This window comes from Canis aureus, chromosome 27 (genome assembly GCF_053574225.1).
Source record: "Canis aureus isolate CA01 chromosome 27, VMU_Caureus_v.1.0, whole genome shotgun sequence".
NCBI classification, from domain to species: Eukaryota; Metazoa; Chordata; class Mammalia; order Carnivora; family Canidae; genus Canis; species Canis aureus.
The window spans coordinates 13,403,670-13,426,200 of record NC_135637.1 but is presented as its reverse complement, the minus strand read 5'-3'; the positions used below and the strand labels follow the sequence as shown (position 1 = coordinate 13,426,200).

Below are 22,531 nucleotides of genomic sequence, written 5' to 3'. Positions count from 1 at the left end.
GGCCTTCTCTTGCTGTCTGCTCTTCCCTCGTGGCTGGGCTCCTACAGTTATGGAGCTTTAAACACCTCAATGTACTGATGGTGCTCAAATCTGCTGCTCAGCCAGAATCTGTCCCTAGAGCTCTGGCTGCATATCGATGTGGGTGTTTATTTGTATGTGCACAGGATATGAGACTTTTTCAGTTGGAAGTCTGATCATCACTGCCAGATAAATACGCCCCTCCGCCATACTCCTGATTTTACCCCAGAATTGCTCTTCTGGAAGCTTTCCAATTTTAAATGATGGCATCTGTGTCCTTCCAGTGCTGGCCAGAGACCTTTAGTGCTACTCTTTTTTAAAAAAGATTATTTTATTTTATTTATTCACCAGAGACACAGAGAGAGGCAGAGACACAGGCAGAGGGAGAAGCAGACTCCTTGCAGAGAGCCCAATGTGGGACTCAATCCCAGGACTCCAGGATCATGCCCTGAGCTGAAGGCAGGTGCTAAACTGCTGAGCCACCCAGGCATCCCCCCCCCTTTTTTTTTTAAGATTTTATTTATTTATTCGTGAGACACACAGAGAGAAAGAGAGGCAGAGACACAGGCAAAGGGAGAAGCAGGCTACCTGTGGGGAGCCCAGTGTGGGCCTCAATCCCTGGACCTCAGGATCAGGCCCTGGACTGAAGGCAGTGCCAAACCACTGAGCCACCCGGGCTGCCCAAGGATCCCCTTTTAAAAAGATTTTATTTATTTGAGAGAGAGTATGAGCAGGGGGAGGTATAGAGAGGGAGAAGGAGAGAGACAAGCAGACTCTCTGCTGAGTGCAGAGCCCACCAAGGGACTCAGTCCCAGGACCTCTAGGATCATGACCTGAGCTGAAGTCAGATCTTAACTGACTGAGCCACCCAGGTGCCCAAGACTTTTAGTGTCACTCTTGAGTCCTTTTTTCCCTCCCAAATTCCGTGTCTAAGTCAGCAAGTACTGTCTGCTGAACCTTCAAGGGGCCCCCTCTTCACCTGCCACTGTCTGCAACTATAGCTCTGTAATGCCACTCTAGCCACAGCTGGCCTCCTTGCTCACCTGCTAACACACCAAGTGTGCTCTCACCTCGACGCTATCATGCTGGGCTGTCCTCTCACAGATAACCATGTGGCTTATTCTCACTTTTTTTAGATCTCTGTTCAAATAAGCACCTTATTAGAAAGATCTTTCTTATTATTCTATAGAAAACATTTTATATGTGGGGTGCTTGGGTGGCTCAGTTGGTTAAACATCCAACTCTTGATTTTAGCTCAGGTCATGGTCTCAGGGTCATGGGATCAAACCCTGTGTGGGGCTCTGCATGCTGAGCTCCAGGTCTGCTTGAGATTCTCTCTCCCTCTACCCCCTCCCTTCCCCACTCACACACGTGTTCCTTCTCTAAATAAATAAAACATTTTCTATGAAATAAAATCCTATCCCTTCTTATCCATTTTACCCTGCTTTATTTTTCTTTATAACTCATTACTATCCATTTATTTGCTTATTTGTTGACTTTCCTTGGCCTAGAATGCTCTAGGAGGGCAGGGATTTTCGTCTCCTTCGTTACCTGCTATGTCCCCCGCACTTGGAACAATGCTTGGCACACAGTAGGTGTTTACAAAATATTTGTTGGATGAATGGAATATCAGAAATTGGTTGCCTTGGGGCGCCTGGGTGGCTTAGTCCATTAAACATCCGACTTTGGCTCAGGTCATGGTTCTGGGGGTCCTGGGATTGAGCCCCATGTCGGGCTAGACACTCAGCAGTGAGTCTTCCTGTCTCTCTCTCTCTGCCCCTCCCCCTTCTCGTACTCCCTCTCTCAGATAAAATCTTTTTTTTTTTTTCCTCAGATAAAATCTTAAAAAAAGAAATTAGTTGCCCCTAGCAAGACTTGCTTTCTATCATCTTTTTGTTTTAAAAGCTTAAAAATGGGCTTAAAATTTTTAAGTGAATTTTTAGTGATCTTTATGCTAAGATCAAGAGTTTCGTGCTCCACTGACTGAGCCAGCCAGGCACCCAAGTAAATTTTTATAAAAAGGAGAACTTGGTTAATAGCATTGAATTCTGTAAAGAAGTCAAGATTGAAGCTGAAAGAAGTTGTTGAATGGAGAATATGGAGGCAATGGGTGGTAGCCTTAGCAGGAGCAGTTCTGGGGGTTTGGAGAAGTGAAGGCAAGTGGAATTGGTTGAGTATGGTGAAGAGGGTAACATGAGAAGAACAGCTAGTTCTCTCCAGAGGTTTGTCATAAAAAAAAAAAAGAAGAGAAAGGAGAGGGAGATAGTGAAGTAGACTGTGGAGAGGCTGAAGTATTTTTAACTTTGTTTTTGAAATTTTGTTTTATTTATTTATTTTTTAAGATTTTATTTATTCATGAGAGATACAGAGAGAGAGAGAGAGAGAGGCAGAGACATAGGCAGAGGGAGAAGCAGACTCCATGCAGGGAGCCTGATGTGGGACTCAATCCCGGGACTCCGGGATCATGTCTCTGAGCCACGCAGGTGTCCCTGTTTTTGAAATTTTAAATTATTGAATGGATAATAAAGACACTTTCTTCAAAATTGACAAATCACAGGTCTTAGCCATAGCCCTCTGATGAACTGCCTTGGCCAAACCAGACAAAAAAAGCTTATAAAATGAGGGATTTCCAGTAGATGATTCAAAGTGTTCCAGCCCTGAAACTCTCCTTCACCCCCCAGCTTTATTGAAGTATTGCTGTCAAATAAAATATAATTTTAAGGTGATGATTTGACATATGTATATATTGTGAAATGATTACCATAATCCAGTTAGCATCCATCACCTCATATGTTTACCACATTTGTGTCTGCATGTATGGTAACATTTAAGATAGGCTCTTAGTAACTAACATCTAAGTATATAGTGTGATTAACTGTAGTCACCATGCTATATGTTAGATCCCCAGAACTTAATTCATTTTCTAATTGAAAATTTGTACTCTTTGACCAACATTTCCCACCTCTCCCACCCAAAGCCCCTGGCAACTACAATTTTTTGTTTCTATGAGTTTCTTTTTTGTTTTTATCTTCCAGTGTGAGATCATACAATATTTGTCTTTCTCAGTCTGATTTATGCACTTAGTATAATACTCTGAAGGCTCATCCATGTAGTCACAAATGGCAGGATTTCCTTTTTTAAAGGGCTGAATACTAAAATTCTTTATTTTTCTGATTCATGAAAAATTTTGGTTTCTAAATAGTATAAATATTTGCTACTTAGATGTGGCTAATGATAATTATTGAGAAGAATTAGGTTTACTATGAATTATTATTTCACCCAGATACTTGCAAGTACTGATAAATTTCTCTACAAATTTAGTGATGGTTACATTGTTTTGAATATTTTATTTTTAAAAATAGCCTATTAACATAGTTATAAGATTCAAATGCTACGAAAGTCTCTGACCTACCTGCCTCCTAATTCATTTTCTCTCCCAAGAGGCAAATAATGTTAATACTTTCTCCTGTATTCTTCCTAATATTAACACGTACAAATACACATGTATATTTTTTCCTTTTCTGTTCTTACACAAATGGTAATTTGTTATGTTTTTTTAAAAGTAAGCTCTATGCCATTGTGGGGCTCGAACTCATGACCCTGAGATCAAAAGTCACATGCTCTACCAACTGAGCCTGCCAGGCGCCACTCTCCTCCTTTAAAATTTTTTTAAGTAACTCTACGCCCAGTATGGGCATTGAACTCACAACCCTGAGGTCAAGAGTCCCATGTTATACACATTCTGTGCCTCATGCAAATAAGTAGTGAGAGGGTGGTGATTGGTAAGGTCAGATAGGTAAGCCAGGCCATTTCATGTAGGGCCTTGCAAGGTATTTGGATTTTATTCCATTGGACATGGGGAACTCTTAGAGAGTATTGAGCAGGAACTGGTTTTAATAGTTCACATTAGCTTTTGGGTCAAGAATAAAGCAGGATTTAAAGTTTTTAAAGAGACTAGACAGCTATAGAAGAGTCCATATATTTTATAATCAGGAGAGAAATATGTGTGTGTGTATATATAATTTTTTTGAGAAAGTATGAGTGCAGGCTGGGGGTAAGGGCAAAAGGAGAAAATGAATCTCAAGCAGAGTCCACTCCCATCGCCACCACACAGAGCTCAATTTGATGACCCTGTATGACTTGAGCTGAAGTCAAGAGTCAGGTGCTTGACCCAACTGAGCCACCCAGGTGCCCGAGAAATTAAATATTAAAAACCTATTTTTGGAACTTCAAATACCACCAGCTTCTGTCATTTTTAATGAAAAATCAGCTGAGTTTGACCTATAAAATAGATGTGTTGGTACTTAAGATTGAGGGAAAACTAAAGGATTGAAGTCTGGCTAAAATGAATAGATAATCAGAGCAGGATCTAACTGTGCTGGTCTCTCAAAATGATTTTTTTTAAAGATTTTATTTATTCACTTGACAGAGAGAGTGTACACAAGCAGGGTGAGCACAGAGGGAGAGGGAGAAGCAGGCTTCCCCGCTAAGCAGGGAGCCCAGTGTAGAGCTCAATCCCAGGACTTCAAAATGATTTCTTACTGGGCATCTGGGTGGCTTAGTTGGTTAAACGTCTGCCTTTGGCTCAGGCCATGATCCCAGAGTCCTGGGATCAAGCCCCATGTCAGTCTCCCAGCTCAGTGTCTGCTGGGGAGTCTGCTTCTCCTCCCCTCACCCCCACCGATTGTGCTCTCTTTCAAATAAATCTTTTTTAAAAAAGGATTTCTTATTAACTCAGGTTGGAACAGATAAGTAATCATTATAGAAGGTAGACTATAGAAATATAATTTGGAGTACAACATAAAGGGAATATAGAGAATACCTAACCTGACTATTAATATGAAATAATCTCTGATTTTGGGGGTATTTCAGTTATCTTCTCAACAAACGACCTCAAAACTAAGTGACTCTGAGCAATAATGACTTAGAGGTTGACATGGCTCATTTGAGTGGTGGTTCTTCTCTATATGGGGAGGCTGAGATCACACCTGCACCTTCATTACAGCTTGATTGGGGCTGTAAGAGTCGAGACAGCCTCTAATTTTCCAGCTTTTTCAGAGCATAAGCGCTCCTCAAGCCTTGCCTGCATCATGCTTTCTGATGGCCAAGCCCAGAGTCGGTATGCAAGGGAACTAAACCAGGGCATGACTCCAGGATGCATCATTCCCTGAGGTTCCCAGTGTAATAGCCCTTTGGAGTCTTAGGCTTTTGAAGTTAGAAGGCACTTAGATTATGGCCTTTAAGACTGTAGAATCACTGAACCTTCTATAACTTTTTCACCTTTTCAGAGCACCTTTTTTTACATCTTCTGTTTTGTTCTGAGCTCTTCCTGCCCCCACATATACATACTCTCTCCATAAATTGTTCTTCTCTCGAGATTCAGAGACCTTTTTACTGCTATTTTGTCCTCTTTGTGTCCCTTCTTAAACATATGGTTAGTATAGTAATGGACACTCTGTGTCCCTTCTATTTCCCCACAGGTTTATTATTTCCTTTAGATTATGATCTGGATGTCTGAGATGTCCTTCACTCATTGGTATTAATCCAGTACCTCATATGACTTTCTTTGTCTGAATAGCAGGGTAACAGGCCTTTGTTTTAAAGGAGCTCATATTAGGGTGGGGAGTTTGTACCAAACAAGAACAAAACCATTTCAGCTAGTGATAAATAGAAGAGGTGAGAAAATAAAACAGGATGGTGTGATAGTGAGTGGGGCAGAGGTGAGGGTCTACTTTAGTTCACCTGACAGATCCGGTCTTTCTAAGGAAGGACATTGGAGCTGAGACCTGGATGATAAGCAGCCATCCATCCTGACGGATAGGGTGACTGACCATCCCAGTTTGCCTGGGGCTGAGATTTCTCAGGTCATGGAACTCTCACTGCTAAAACCAGGACAGGCCTGGGCAAACTGGAACAGTTTGTTAATCCAGGAAGAGGGAACAGCAAATCACAAGGCCTAGAGTTAGGGGGAAGCTTGGCATTTTGAAGGTGTGACAGAAGGCCAATGGGGCTGTAAGTGAAAGTGTAGTAAGGGTGAGCAGAGGCAGGAGAGGCTGGGAGGTCTGTGGATGATGGGCCGTTTGGGCCTTAATGGTAGTTTGGGTTTTATCTTAAGTGTGTTGGGAAACCACTACTGGGTTCTGAGACCAGAAGTTACATAGTTTTGTTTACTTTAGTGAATGATCATTGGCTGGTGTGCAGAGAGGATCATAGGAGTGCCGGGTAGAAACAGAAGGCCAGTTAAGGAAACAGGAGAAACAGTTAAGAGGCTGGGTCAGTCCTCAACTTATGAGGATGGTGGCCTGTGCTGGGTGTCGGCAAGGTGGGAAGCTTCTTGGCACTAACTCGCTGCTGCTTACTCCTTCTGGCTCTTTCCCTCCTTTCTAGATCAGTAGCTTTTGCATCCTGAAAAGCTTCTCTGCCAAGTAGAGGTTCCCAGATTTACCACTTGTGCACCAAACCACAGCCCTCTTTGCTTCCCCAGATGCTTTATCAGCTTCTTGGTATTTTCAAAGTACTTGAACACAATGGTATAGTTTTTTTAAGGTCTCCATTGATTTTTCTCATGGGACCAGATTGGGTAATGCTTTCGAATGCCAAGCTTAGAGTGATTGATTTTTATCTTGGATGCCTTTGAAGGGTTCTTCCTAGAGCTGTGGGACCTAAATATAGCTATACTTGGTAGGGGTTGCTCTAGCCAGAGGGTGGGGAGAGAACAACGTGGATGTGTTGCATTTTAGGCGACAGTAGGCCATTCGGGAGGAAATGCCGGGGAGTGGGAGGCAGTCAGGGAGGGTGGGACTGGATCTCAGTAGCAAGGACAAGTCTGTTTATAGGAACGTGGGAGTCACACCAAGAAGAGGTGGGATTGGATTCAAGCGGGAATGCTGGTTTGCTTATTCAGCAAGGCATTGAGTATTTATTGCTGTCTCCTGAGTGCTGAAGATGTTATGGTGAGCGAGGCAGGCAGAATCTGTTTTTGGGGAGCTGGCATTCAGTTGGGGGGAGAGGTAGAGGAGCCAACAATAAAGGAAGCAATGAGTTAGATGACTTTAGAGAGCAGTCAGTGCTGTGTGGGTAACAGAGCAGGGTGATGTGCTCTGGCTTGGGGAGGGGTGGAGGAGATTATTCTTTAGACTGGTGATCAGGAAGGTCTCTTTGAGGAGGTGGTATTGTACTTGAGACCTGAATGATTGGAAAGAGCTAGGCATGGAAGATCTGGGGACAGAGTGTTCCAGGCAGAAGTCTTAGACACCAGAGGCTGGGTCTCATCCTAGGCAAGCTTCTGTTTAAGTAAGTGGGGATACGGACTTGTGTCAATTCTGCTCACTAGCAGAGTACCTTACACAGAGATAAATGTTCATATGAAAAAGACACAAACCAGGATTGTGTTCTGCTACCAAGACTGAGGAAAGAGAACCCCAAGAAGGCTAGCAACCATGGCTGCGCCCCCGTGGAAGATAAGGAAGAGGTAGATGGTTTTGGTTGCACTTAGACCATCAAGCAAGTTCACTGTTAGAGGGGGTGCTGTTAAGTCCCTCTAAAGAGGGAAGAAGTATGGCCAAGGAAATAGAACATTTTTGGATTCGCCAAGAAATCCTTTCTCTCATCACTTGTGAATGTATCATAAAAGTCTCCCCAACTCTGTGCAGCCCTCTTTGGGAACCTTTCCAAAGCTGTGCTTCTGAATTGCTTGCTTTCTCTTGCTGCTTCTCTGTTACCAACCTTTCACATTGGACTCCTTTGCTTTTTACTTGCCTTTCTGCCCCACAGTGGCAGGCCAGTCACACTTGCCTCTGCTGGTGGCACCAGTTTCTGAGGTTCCAACCAGATCCAGGAACTTGATTCTGGAACGGTGCTGGGAGATGCAGAAGCTGCATGCGATGTCATTTGAAACATTTGTCAGTGAATGGAAGTGGAGAAAAGAGATGGTACTGCAGTGGGTCACCAAGGTCCTATGTCAAGTCTGTGTCTACTTGAAACCAAGGAGAAGGAAGACCTGAGGGAGACTGATGATAATGGGGCAGGAGATAGTTAAGGGAGCAGTTAGGAAGCAGAAGTGGGGGACACCTGGGTGGCTCAGTGGTTGAGCATCTGCCTTCGGCTCAAGGCATGATCCTGGGGTCCTGGATCGAGTCCCACATTGGGCTCCCTGCAGGAGCAGGTAGCCTGCTTCTCTCTCTGCCTATGTCTCTGCTGCTCTCTTTCTCTGTGTCTCTCATGAATAAATACATAAAATCTTAAAAAACAAAAACAAAACAAAACAAAACAAAAACAAGAAACAAGGAGACCGAAGCAGAAGAGTTAACCTTAAACCACAGGAGGCAAAACACTTCTTCCTCTGAAATAAGAGGAAAGGAAGGATAAATGAGGGTGGATACAGACATACTTGAGTTGGAAGAGGGATGAGTGGGGGCAGCTTCCAGTAAGTGGTCTGGATCTTTTTAGCAGGAAAGGCAGTTAGGTGCTCTGCTTAAAGTCAAGCTCCAAAATTGGTGAAAGAATTCTGGAATCCCCAATGTAGAGATTCTGCTGGGGAATCAAGTGTTGAAGGAAGAACTGGCCAGCACCAGCAAGGACCTAGCTGATGTTGCCATGTATTTTTAGCAGACAAAATCTGTCTTTCTCCAGGATTGCTATGTCAGTGTCCATGCAGTGAATGTTAACCGCTGTCAACACAGAATTTGGATTTTAGCCACTATATTTCCAAAAGACATTATCTTCTTAGTTGTACTTAATAGTAAATCAAAAATGGATTGATTTGTTTTCCTCTTCTCTTACTTATACCTGTCAGAAGCTTGTAATTAGTGAGAGCTGCCTGTGGAATGCAGTATAAGGAATTTTAATCAACAGCCTTTTGTAGAACCTATTAAACTTGGCTTGCTGCTTTTAGAATCTGTGCTTTTGGGAAAAATGAAAACTTAAACTTACCTTTTGTCTTTCTTTGGTTCTCAGTAGTTTCTATAGAACACTTAAATTTTGCGGTGTACATCTACTCAGATGCAGTTTTTGGAAATGTTTTTGAGCAACCAGATCACAGTGATGCAATTCTCAAATAGAAATCCACTGATTGGTAGAAACCAATATCACTGAAGGACCTCTTTTTCTTCAAATACTAGGTCGAAAATGGTGTATTTGTAGCTAATCCACTTCAGGAACGCACAATTCTAATGAGAAAAGAAGGTGAATCTGCCAAAAGCATTAATGAAATGCTTCTGAGCAGACTTTCACGTTACAGAGCTTCCCCGTCCGCAACACTGGCTGCCCTTACTGGCTCCACCATCTCCAACACACTGAAAGAAGACCAAGCAGGTATGTTGCGGCCCTTTGCTTACTGTGTTTGTTCACCTTGTGTGGCTCCATTCAGCTACGTACATATTTTTAAAGACCTTATTTTTTAGAGCAGTTTTAGGTTCATAGAATTGAGAGGGAGGTAAAGAATTTCCTGTAAATCTCCTTCCCCCACACATGCACAGCTCTCTCCCATTATACAGTTGGTAAACCTACAGTGACATAACATTAATCACCTGAAGCCCATAGTTTACATTCAAGTTTACTCTCGGTGTTGTGCATTCAGTGGGTTTGGACAAATACATGATGACAGGTCTTCATCCTTATGGTATCATACAAAGTAGTTTCACTGCCCTAGAAATCCTTTGTGCTCTATTTATCTCTCCTTCCCCTTGTGCCTGGCCACCCCTGACTTTTTTATTGTCCTCATAGTTCTGCCTTTTCCAGAATGCCCCCTAGTTGGAATCACATATCATGTAGCCTTTATAGATTGGCTTCTTTCACTTGGTAGCATGCATTATGTTTCCTCCGTGTCTTTTCATGGCTTGATATATTCAGCTTGTGATTTGTGAGAGCTCCCTCTGGAATTTGGGCAGTACTTTTCTTCCCCCCAAGTCTATTTATTTTTAGTAATCTCTATACCCAATGTGGGGCTTGAACTCAGAATCCCAAGACCAAGAGTGCATGCTCCTCTGACTGAGCCAGGCAGGCGCCCCGTTGGCAGTACTTTTTGAGTGCTTACAGTATGTCATACAAAGCACTTTGCTTTACATAATTCACCTTTTTATCTCCCTCCAGTTATCAGTCTTTTTTTAAATTCCAAACCAATACATGTTGTTAGCTATGGACATGAATTGGCATGAATCTATAATAATTCCAAATAGCTCTGTCTTTAACTGTAAATACCTTATCATTGCTGTTAATGTAAATTGATTTCATGTTTAGCATCTGCTTCATAAATGTAAAAAACTCATGTTTGGCATTGTCTTCACTTCTTGGCCAAGCAAATAAGAAGCAAACATCCACAAGGGAGATTGCTTTTTCTAGAATTTATCATTTACTGTTTGCACCTTAATAATTAATTAATTAATTAATTAATTAATTAATTAATTTTTTGTTTGTGGACCTTAATATTTTAAAATAAATAACGCATGTACAGAGTTTGAAAGTAGAAGCAATATAAAAAGGTATATACAAAGAAATCTTTCTTCTGTATCTTGGCATATTATACATTTTGCCCTGCACTACCTCCTATAGGTGATTATATTTATTAGTTTTTATATAACCTTACAGAATTTCTTTATGCAAATACAATTATGTGTCCTTATTTTCCTCCTTTTCTTAATAAAAGGCAGCCTACTAAACACACCATTCTGTACTTTGAAAGCAAGAGTTCTTAACTGAGATAAGCCCTTAAGAGGCTCATGAATGCACTCCCCAAACTTTCATAACAACATCTTAAGTGTATCCATCCTGATTTTCACCAGACTTTCAAGGCCATCTCTGACCCAAGAAAGGTTAAGAACCATTATTCTTGATGAGTTTTCAGATTACACCAACTATGTGACTCTATAACAAGTCATGAACTGTAGTAAAAGATAAGGCTAGAACATATGCTGTATATATAGAAAAATGCATCTGAATGAATAGATGTTTATTGAATTTAATGCAATTTTAGGCTTTATCCTTTATATACTGAAATGTTGGGAAGAGAAACTGATTAATTCATTTTAAGGCTATCAAATTAAATACTTCTTAGTTCATATTAGAATTTAAGGATATAATTTTATTTTCATGGGTCTCTATTATATCAAATATAAGTGGGGAGATTATTAACAGTTGTCATGACTTGGGTATATGGATAATTAGAATGATAGGAATACTTTGTAGAGGATGGTGGGTTTACAAAATAAATAGCTTCCTAACAAGTTGAAGGCTGAGAGAGAGAGAGAGGCAGAGACATGAGCAGAGGGAGAAGCAGGCTCCCTGCAAGGAGCTCAATATGGGACTCGATCCTGCAGCCTAGGATCACACCCAGAGCCAAAGGCAGATGCTCAACCTCTGAGCCACCCAGGCATCCCCAAGCTGAAGGCTTGATCTGAGTTTATCCTTGGGAGAAAACTGAATCCTATCCCAACAATAGAAGTACTAAAGGAATCTTTGTTGGAAAAGGAGATATGAGTGAAATCAGAAGAACTCAGAAGGCAAGGGTATGTTTAGAATTCTGTGAAAACTGCTGTTGTATTCAAAACATGTGAGCTCATACTTTTATATACATTCTCTGCATATTCATTAACATGATGTTGCATAAAAAATCACCAGTTATTAGGCTGACTTTTGAGGATTCAGCATTCAAAGGGTCTAGAATGTTTTATTCTGGGATAAACTAATACCTGTAACCATGTTATTAATAAGTTGTCTATTAAAACATCATGGTGAAAATGCTATATTCATAAAGTTGCTAATTTTCCAATCATTGCCCCTTTTGGGTTTCTTACCTGTGGAAATTTATGCCCTTGAGTTTATGTCCTGGATGAAGATGAAGAATATACTTGTTGAGAATTTGGAGTTTCTAATGGAGCTGTTTAGAGGCACAAGCATTCAAAACAAAAATCAGACAGATTGGGTTTCACTTTTTTCCTTTTTCTAATCTAAAACATGTAAAAGCAATTTTTACATCTATCTGAGCTGTTCTGTTTTATACCCTGACAGCTTCCTAGGTTAAGCATTCTGTCTCACTTTCTGTTGCCATGATCAGACCTCACTAGAGTAGTATATAGGAAGTCCTTAAATTTGTATTTTCAAATATCCCAGTGAGGAGGTGAGATTAGAGTGCATCTTTTACCTCTTGATTAGAAATAATAATTATTTAATAATAGTTTATGTCACTGACCTTAAATATATGTATATTTAATATATATGTTTTATAAATATATAATATATATAAGGAGTTATAAATCATGAAGGTATAAAATGGTTCTGTGATAGGTATTGTGAAAGCTTTTATTGATTAGTTATACATTGAAATTTCTGGCTGATTTCATGTTCAGAGCTGTTTGTAATGAATGTAATAAGCCCAACCTGTAGAATTTGTTCTGTATAAAATGAAAAGATGTCTGTTGGAGTGTAGTTTCTGGGAAACACAAACAGTAGGATTCTTCTTTCATTCTGAGATCTAGTCCAAGTGAGGATTCATTCTTTTGAAAGAAGTTTTGAGACATAAAGGCATATTGATTATTGGGAACACCTTTGAGAAATGTTCAGCTCATGAAACAGGGAGCTTGGGGCCAGGCTACTGGGCCAGATCATTATTTCTCTTTAGTTTACTGCTTCTTGTTGTATTTTCCACATCTGGGTATATCCTTGTTTGAATATGGGGCTCCTTCATTATACTGTAATCTACTTTGGCATTCAAATTAATCTGTGTTTCAAATACTTATCACTATTTTCATTCCTTTCACCAGCAAATACTAGCTGTGGGCTACCTCTGAAAATGCTTCGGAAGACGCCCATCTATACCTGTGGCACATACTTAGTGATGCTGGTCCCACCACCAGGGGGGTCAGGCAGCTCTGCCACCCGTTCTCTTTTTGGTGGAACAAGTGGTTTGTCATCTTTAAAAAGTAAGTGCATTTTATTTGTGGCATTCTGCCCAGTTGTCTCTAACTGTGAAATTTAAAGCTTTTCTATTAATAATATTAAACTTACTCTGTTAAAGTTGTTTGTAGTAGCTCTTTGATTACAGCAAAACTTATCAATATAGTCAATAGTTTAGAAAGAATCAAAACTATAATTTTTGTAGGTGATACAGTAGTACACTTCTGAAAACCATCATCCTATAAAATTACTAGAAATAATAATGAATTCAGGACTATTTTAGGAAATAAAATACTCAATTGCCATATTATTTACTGATAAACACAGCAAGAGTTCTACCCACTACGAATAAAATTCCAAATTACTAAATAAAATATGTGAAGTGCCTCTATTTTAGGACACATAAATAAAAGGTAAGCAAAAAAAATCTAATTCAGAAATTAATGTTGTTAATTAAGTATATATACTTTTTTTTATATAAAAGAGGGAGGCATACTATAGTAATTAAAGCATTGTGATCTTGGCTTCAGAGTAGGCAAATAGTTAAATGGAATAAAATATAGAATCAAAATCAAGAGTCAAAAAATGTTTCAGGGCACCTGGCTGGCCCATTTGGTGGAGTGTGTAACTCTTGGGGTTGTGAGTTCAAGCCCCACACTGAGTGTAGAGACTACTTAAAATCTTTAAAAAATAAAACTTTCTTTTACATTCCTATTTTGTAGCTTTGCTACCTTAGGAACATCATTTAACTCCTCTGAGCTTCAGGTTTCCCACCTGCAAAGAATAAAAGGAAAATAGTATCTCACACTATTGTTTGGTGGTCATATGCAATAAAGTTATATTAGAGTATTTCTAAGAAACAAAAAACAAAAACTCAAATGTTCCTTTCATATATGGTAACACTTTTTGTGTTTTTCCATGAAATCTGTTTATTTATTTATTTATTTATATTTTTATTTTTATTTATTTATTTATTTATTTATTTTGATTTTTTTTTGAAATTTGTTTAGACACATAAAATTAAAATGTTTTTAAAATCTGTTTATTTTCATTTCCCAATATTTTCATATTCTGTCCTCTTAAAATGATTTGCTTACAGTTATCCCATTAAAGGATTATATTTAAAATGTAGTCTTTTTATTTTATTTATTTTTTTAAGATTTACTTATTTATTCAGAGAGAGAGAGAGAGAGAGAGAGGCAGAGACACAACACAGGCAGAGGGAGAAGCAGGCTCCAAGCAGGAAGCTGGAAGTGGGACTCAATCCCGGGTCTCCAGGATCACACCCCAGGCTGCAGGAGGCGCTAAACCTGTGCCACCGGGGCTGCCCCAAATGTCTTTTTAAAAGGCATTTCATACTCTAAGCGGGAAGATACAAATTTGACCTCAGCACTTTATACAAAATCATGTGTCTATTATAAACCTTTAGGCCCTTTCAGGTACATTCAACACACTGTATGTGTTTGGGATTTAAATATTTGTAATAACTCAACATTCTTTTGCTTTTAGAATCAAATTGGTTGGACTTTTTCTCAACAGCTTGTTTTCTCTAACAGATCATGTGGCCAAGGGCAGCCCCGGTGGCGCAGCAGCTTAGCGCCGCCTACAGCCCAGGGCATGATCCTGGAGTCCTGGGATCGAGTCCCACATCATCGGGCTCCCTGCAAGGAGCCTGCTTCTCCCTCTGCCTGTGTCTCTGCCTCTCTCTCTCTGTGTCTCTATGAATAAATAAATAAATAATCTTAAAAAAAAAAAGATCATGTGACCAAGATGTCCCTTGAGCACTTAAAATAAATGGTGTAAATTTATTATTAGTCTCTTTTTTTTAGTACAAGCTTTATTGAGCTATAATATACTATAAAATCCACACCTTTTAAGTATACAGTTCAGTGGTTTTTAGTATATTCAGAGTTATGCATTCATCACCACTATCTAATTCTAGAACATTTTCTGTCACTTCAAAAAGCAACCTCCCCCCCCATACCCAATAGCAGTCCCTCCCCCTTTTCCCTGCCTCACCCCAGTTCCTGGTATCCATTTGTCTACTTCTGTCTGTACGGATTCATCCCTGGACTTTTCCTATTTATGGGATTATATAATATATATGCTTTTGTGATTGGCTTTCTTCTTTTTTAATGTTTTTAAGATTAATCCATTTGATAGTAGGAATTATTACATCATTCTTTTTTATGGCTGAATTATATTCCATTGCATGGATAATATCCCATTTTGTTGACATTTGAGTTGTTTCTACTTTCTGGCTATTTTGAGTAATACTGCTATGAACAATCATGTTAAGTTTTTGTGTAGGCATATGTCCACCTCTCTTGTGTATATACATAGGAGTAAAATTCTGGTCATATGGTAGCTGTATGTTTACCCTCTGAAGGGACTACCAAGCTGTTTTTTCAAAGTGGCTGTACTGTTTTACATTCTCATCAGCAACATAAAAGGGTCTAATTTCTCCACATTCTCCGTGACATTTATTTTCTGCTTTTTAAAATTATGGCCATCCTAGTGGGTATGAAGTGGTATTTCTTTGTGGTTTTGATTTGTATTTCCCTAATGACAAATGATGTTGAACATCTTTTCTTGTGCTTATTGGCCATTTGTATGTCTCCTTGGATAAGTATCTTTTGAAACCTTTATTTATTTATTTTAAAATGTTTTATTTATTCATGAGAGACATGGGGGCGGAGGGCAGAGACACAGGCAGAGGGAGAAGCAGGCTCCATGCAGGGAGCCCAATGCAGGACTTGATCCCGGGACTCCAGGATCACGCCCTGGGCCAAAGGCAGGCGCTAAACTGCTGAGCCACCCAGGGATCCCCTGAAACCCATTTTTAATTGGATTATTTATCTGTTTATTTACCATTAGTCTTGTTAAATTCTTTTTAGTCTTCTTGGCATGGCTTTGTCATTAACTCAAATTGGCCCCATTTGATTAAAGCAGGCCTTCACAGTGCCATTTTTTCATGAGGTTATAACATACATAGTGATTCTACTCTAGGCCAACAAATCAATACATGCTTAAATTTCTTCTGTGTCTTGTTCCACATTGGTCACTGTGGAGGCTACCTAGTATGTGTAGGAAGTGGTGCTTGCCTTGAGGAGCTCCTCATCTGGTTGAGAGAAATACTGTTTGTGTGTGAAACAAATAGAAAATGATACACAGTGATGTATTACTTCCTGGAACCATGGGGAGCAGATGAAATGCTGCAGAATCTGAGAGAAAGGGTTATTGTGAAGTGGGGTAGAAAGCAGATACATCCTGAGGTCTTGAATTTAAGTCATGAAAAACAGATATTATGCATATAAGTGGCCAAGTTGGGGAAAGATGTATGCATGGCAAACAATGAAGGAAGGGATTTGGGAGGGGCACCTGGGGGCTCAGTTGGTTAAGTGTCTGCCTTTGGCTCAGGTCATGATCCCTGAGTCCCAGAAATCCTGGGATTGAGCCCCACATCCAGCTCCCTGCAAGTGGGAAGAGGACCGGAGAGAGAAAAGCAGATTTCCCACTGAGTGGAGCCCAACTCGAGTCTTGATCTCATGACCCCGAAATCATGACCTAAGTTGGGTGCTTAACCGACTGAGCCAAGCACTTGTCCCCTTTTTGTGGTCTTATGTTTGTGTTCTGTCTCCTCATTGTTACCACCAATAGACAGCAAAAGTGTGATTTTTATGAAAGTCTTTTTAAGAGCCTAAAGTTTAAACTTTGAAAACTAGACCATCACCGTAAGGCTTATTAAACAGCTTAATATTTGTTTTCAAAGTCCTTGCCTCTAGCTTGGTATATAATATTTCGGATGGTCAGTTCACAAGTCGTGCCGATCTCATAGATGCTGCTGGAAGCTCACTGGGTCGTGGTGCTCTTGTACCAGGATTGGGTAAGAAATGCCCACTTTTCCTTGGAAAATTCAAAGTTTTTGCAATTTCTCTCAAAAAATCTTGCCAATTTCCTTTTCCTAGTAAGAAATAATTTTTTGATGCCACTGCTTAATTTTAAGGATCAACATAAGAAATAACCATAGATGCCATTCCTCTGCTTAAATTGCTATTGAAAATACTGTCCAGGTTATATGATGATGCCTGTAACAAATATTTCTCAAAGTTCAGGCACCCTTAAGAGATTCATTTCCCATGAGGCATCAGTATGCTTCTTAGTGTCAGGAAGTGAACATTATGTAATATATTTGATATTCTCTTTGCCTTGGCTCCTAGGAAGCTCATATCTAAGTTTTGGATTTGGTTATTAAAGCTTCTACTGTGTGTTAATGTTCATTAGTCCTGTTAGTACCTGGGTTTTGGTTTAAACCATTTAAATCCTTTTCGGAATTAAAAGGGTCACAAATAAGTCAGTTACTAAGAACTATCTATTCCATGAGACCTATTCCATTCTCACACAGGAGTTAAGCAAAATAGAAATTGAGTGCTTCCTTTTGGCTGAGCCCTAATCTAATGTTTTGCTACATAAATATATGGGAATAGGGATGTGAATTGTCAGCAGTGGAGAGAACCACCCTTCTATTCTTTAGCAGTGCTTTGGAGAAATATGTATACAGGCAGATGGTGACATGGCAGCTGAATAGTGTGCTGTTTTTGCAGGTGCCTGTTATGATACAGTGAACAACATGCTGTGGACATGCTCAAATGATTATATTGATCAGTGGTGTAATCCAGGGAACCAGGCCTTCCATTATGTCTGTCAGAGACTTGGAGTCAGCCACATCATCACTGAGCCCAAAGGTGAGGTGCACTTGTGGTCTTAGAGGAGTATATTTTTCCCTAATGAAATATGAGAGAGGGCAGCCCGGGTGGCTCAGAGGTTTAGTGCCGCTTTCGGTCCAGGGTGTGATCCTGGAGACCTGGGATCGAATCCCATGTCGGGCTCCCAGCATGGAGCCTGCTTCTCCCTCTGTCTGTGTCTCTGCCTCTGTCTCTCTCTCTCTCTCTCTGTCTCCATGAATAAACAAATAAATAAAAATTAAAAAAAAAAAACAAATATGAGAGAGCACAGTAGGGTAAGTGGTAACGTTGCCCAAGTAACAAAACGTGTCAGTAGCTTTCCCTCTTTGAACTTGAAACCTAACATCCTTGTTGCCTGATTTTTTTTTAAAAGATATTCATTTATGTATTTGAGAGAGAGAGAGAAAAAGAGAGAGAGAGTGCGCATGATCAAGGGGAAGGGCAGAAGGAAAAGCAGACTCCCCGCTGAGCAGGGAGCCTGATGCAGGGCTCAATCCCAGGACCCCAGAATCATGACCTGGGCCAAAGGCAGACGCTTAATGGACTGAGCCATTGAGGTGCCCCACCTGATTGGTTTATGATTAATTATTATTTTTTTTAAAAAGATTTTATTCATGAGAATAACAGAGAGAGAGGGAGAGGGAGAGAGAGAGAGGGAGAGAAGCAGGCTCCATGCAGGGAGCTTGATACGGGACTCGATCCCGTGACTCCAGGGTCACACCCGGCTGAAGGCAGGTGCCAAACTGCTAAGCCACCCAGGGATGCCTGGTTTATGATTAATTAAATAATTATGTAAATAAACAGAGGATTTGAGACTTTTTTAGAGAAAATTGTTATGCTACTATTTTATTTTATTTATTTTTTTATTCTTGAGAGACATACAGAAAGAAGCAGAGACATAGGCAGAGGGAGAAGTAGTCTCCCTGTGGAGAGCCTGATGCAGGACCCAATCCCAGGAACCTGGGATCATGACCTGTGCCAAAGGCAGACAGACACACTCGACCACTGAGCCCCCCAGGTGCCCCAGATATGTGTATTTCTTAATATTAGGAGTCTTAATATTAAATAACTGTTAACTTAAAATCTTCTGGCTTCAAGGTCAGTTATAGTGTGGTATGGAGGAGCAAATCCTCTTCCCATAAAGCATTGATAAAATGGGAATCATTATGAGAAACAACTATTTTTAGGCTCTAGAAACTGACCAGAGGCATACACCAAATTGAGAAGTGAATATTCATAAAAATCACTGAACTTGGGTAAAAATAATAGGAGTCTGTGGTACTCTTACTTGAGGATGCTCCTGTCTCCCACCTTAAACTTGGTCAGTGTAATAATTCCATCAAAGTGGGGCAGATCATGTAAACCAGCAGCCTTGTTTCCAGAGGGGCTGACCTGATTTGGAGCAATACATGGGAAAAACTCCTGCCCAACAATGTCAGTAACAGTACTAATCTTGGTGGCAAACCAACAGAGAAGACTGGTGGCTTAGCTCACTTGAGGTTGTGGTTGTGATTAGGGTGAGCAGCGAACCAGCAAACTAGCCAGAGATTTACTCATGAGATCCAGGTAGTGAGAAAGCTACAGAGGGCCTTGTTTAGCTACCTGCACATGTGCATAGAAGAAGCTGGAGAGGGCCCAGCCTGGGTTGTTCACACAGGCCTGGCCGAGCATGAGCCTGCACATACATGCAGAGATGTGAGAGGGCCTGACAGAAAGTAAAATCCAAGACAGAGTTTAAACCTGTGTGAAACTTGGTGTGCTACCCCAAAACATACAGACCCAGCCGGAGGGGCAAACTTACTGGCCCAAGGTATTTGAGCACAGCCTTTGACTCAGTCTAGATTACTCTTTTTTTTTTTTTTTTTTTTTTTTTAAGATTTATTTATTCATGATAGTCACAGAGAGAGAGAGAGAGAGAGAGTCAGAGACAGGCAGAGGGAGAAGCAGGCTCCATATAGGGAGCCTGACGTGGGATTCAATCCAGGGTCTCCAGGATCACGCCCTGGGCCAAAGGCAGGCGCCAAACTGCTGCACCACCCAGGGATCCCGTTGACTCAGTCTAGATGATCCCTAGGAAGACAGGCTTAAAATTTAAAAAAATAAAAGTACACAAATGAAAGAAAGTAACAAAGTAGAAACAAGAATTGAAAAAAAACCCAACTAAACAGAAGTCAGTGGCTACATACTATAGACAGAACTCAGCTGTTGGACTTAGAAGATGAGAACTAAAGCAGCCTTTGTGGATATATTGAAAGATCTAAAGGAAACTGTTGAAAAGATGCAAGTATGAGGACTATGACTTAAAAAAAAATAGAGAATTTCAACAAATAAATTTTCGAAAAAAGAAAACAGTGGAAATTCTGGATTTGAAAAGGTCAGTGACTGCAAAGAGCAGCTCAGCAGCAGATTTGAAATGGTGGGAGAAGTAAACCTGCAATGAAGACATATATGGAGAGAGTCATCCTTTTAGAAAAACAGAAAAGGACACGCTTGGGGAGTATTGGTCAGGGATTTTGTAGAACATCCTTCAGTTTGAGTTCATCTTCAGTTTTCTCATTTTGAACTGAGGTTTTAGATTTTAGGGAGGAGTATTGCAGAGGTAAAGTGCTTTTCTCATTTTGTTATATCACAGGGTACATGTGTCACAGGATATCACAGGGTATCATGTAAACATGATAATAAACATGATTTATTATTAAAGTCCGTCACTTGATTTGGGGCACCTGGCTAGCTCAGTTGGTGGAAGGTGTGACTCTTGATGTCGGGATTGTGAGTTTGAGCCCCACCTTGGGAGTAGAGATTACATAATAAAAATCTTAAAAAAAAAAAATTGCTTGGTTTTAATGCCAGCTTTCTTCACTGCAAAGTTACCTTATTTTTCCCTTTCCAACTAGTAGATAGTCATTGAGCCCAAGCTTATGGGAAAGGGAATGAAGCTCCACCTCTTAGAAGGAAGAGCCTCAAAGAACTTGTGGACATATGTTAATTGCTATAGTAATTAATGTTTTGAGGGAGGTGATGCTTTGAGGCTATGCAGTTACCAGATTTTTTATTCTTGAGTTAGTTTGGTAATTTGTGTCTTGCTAGAAATTTGTGCATTTCATCTAAGTTTTCTTATTTGTTGATATAAAGTTGCTCATACTATTTCCTTATAATTTTTATAGGGTCAGTGGTAACTTCCCTGTTTTCCTGATTTTGGTGTATGTGCAGATTTACTAAATATCATTGAATTGTGCACTTAGAATGGGTGAATTTTATCTTAAGTTCTATATTAATAAGGCTATTGAGGGACAAAGAAACATCAGGGGCCCCTGGGTGGCTCAGTCAATTAGGTGTCTGACTTGGTTTCAGCTCAAGTCACTGTCTCGGGGTCCTGTGATCAAGTTCCAAGTGGGGTTCCACACTCAGCAGAGGGCCTGCTGGTCCTTTTCCCTCTCCCCCCCACATGCTTTCTCTCTCTTTCATAATCTTTTTCATAATCTCTTTTTTAAAAAAGAGCAAAAATAAGAAAAAGGTCAACCATATATCAGTGCCTCCCTAATTATTCTCTCCAAGCTTCTTGCTTTAATCTCTAGACTGTATATTCACCTCTACTCGGTTATCTAATAGGTATGTTCATCTTGTCAAAAACATACTCCATTTTCCCCCTTCTCCAAATCTCTACCTGCTGAATCCCCTAGATGCTACTATAGGTATCACAGTTCCTTCATATGCTTAAGCCACAAAATTAGAATTCCCTAGGACTCTCTTTCTCTCACATCTCATATCCAAACGGACATCAGCAAATACTGTCAGCTGTGACCCTCAAGATCTATCCCCAGATCCTACCAGCAATGCTGCTATGACTCTTGCCTAGGTGTTGGTGGCTTCACCAGGTTACCGGGTAGCCAGCTCCCTGGTCTTCCTTCCTCCTTCCTTCGCAGCTGCCCTCCACTGCCCCCATTTGCTCATTTCTGCACAGCAACCAGAGTCCTGTATAGTCTTGGTAGTCAGCTCTGTCCCTCCTCTGCTCAGACTCCTCCACTGGCTTCCTATGTAACTCAGAATAAATATCAAAGACCTCATTTCTTTGGCTAGGTCCCAGAGGCTAGCTTTCAGAAAGTCTTTGGTGAGGATGAATAATACTAACCTGAATTCTATTGTAAGAGCATGGAACCCGGCCTGGCCCTCCAGCTAACATACAATTGGAAAATTCAGTTTGGGCCAAGTTCACCTTCTCTTTGATTTTCCTTGAGTCCTCTTGTCATAGTCTTCAGTGCCCACAGTCTGGGAAACTCCAAGTAACCTCTACTCGGGCCTGCCTCTCCTAGATCCCCTGCCTTCCTGGTCCTTTGAGGCAGTTCATTTCAGCTGGTTTAAAGGGAAAAGCAAATTTGTTTGTTTGTTTTGCATTTTACCTATTTAGATTATTTTCACTTCCATTCCCTGAATGCCTGTGACCATCCATGGGGTGTTTATTATTATGTAAGAGGATGCTCTTGAACCTCAGGGTTGAACTGATGGCTCTCTAGGTTGCAGTGACTAAATGAGATAAAAATGGTGAGATACTGTGGGAGGAGGTATTTATGGACATGGGGGCGGGGATGTGGTGGTGGTGGTGGTGGTGTTCTCTCATGGAGGAACCATAGAAGATAGATTTTACTAGACTGGTTCCAGCATGGGCTCTGAGCAGAGATGGCCTGACTCCAAATCCCAGCTCTGTACTTAGTAGCTGTGTGACCTAGGGCAAGTTACTTAACCTCTCTAAATTTGATTTACTCCTCTATAAGACAGGGCTAAAATAGTCTAAGTTTACAGCAGAGTTGTAAGGTAATGCAATGCATTTAACCTATTGTCCAGTATATAGAAAGGGCTCTCTCAGTGCTCTTTAAAAACGGGAA

General features: G+C 40.5%; 1 protein-coding gene across 7 annotated transcripts in view; it reads left to right on the top strand.

Moving 5' to 3' along the window:
* Window positions 1-22,531, top strand: part of HECTD4 (HECT domain E3 ubiquitin protein ligase 4) — a 188,764-nt gene that overhangs the window by 72,709 nt on the left and 93,524 nt on the right. For all 7 annotated transcript variants that reach the window (XM_077875703.1, XM_077875698.1, XM_077875701.1 and 4 more), the window contains exons 8-11: window positions 9,138-9,330; window positions 12,774-12,932; window positions 16,679-16,792; window positions 17,511-17,651. In XM_077875703.1, coding sequence (XP_077731829.1) covers window positions 9,138-9,330; window positions 12,774-12,932; window positions 16,679-16,792; window positions 17,511-17,651 — 607 coding nt within the window. The remainder of the gene's footprint in view (window positions 1-9,137; window positions 9,331-12,773; window positions 12,933-16,678; window positions 16,793-17,510; window positions 17,652-22,531) is intronic.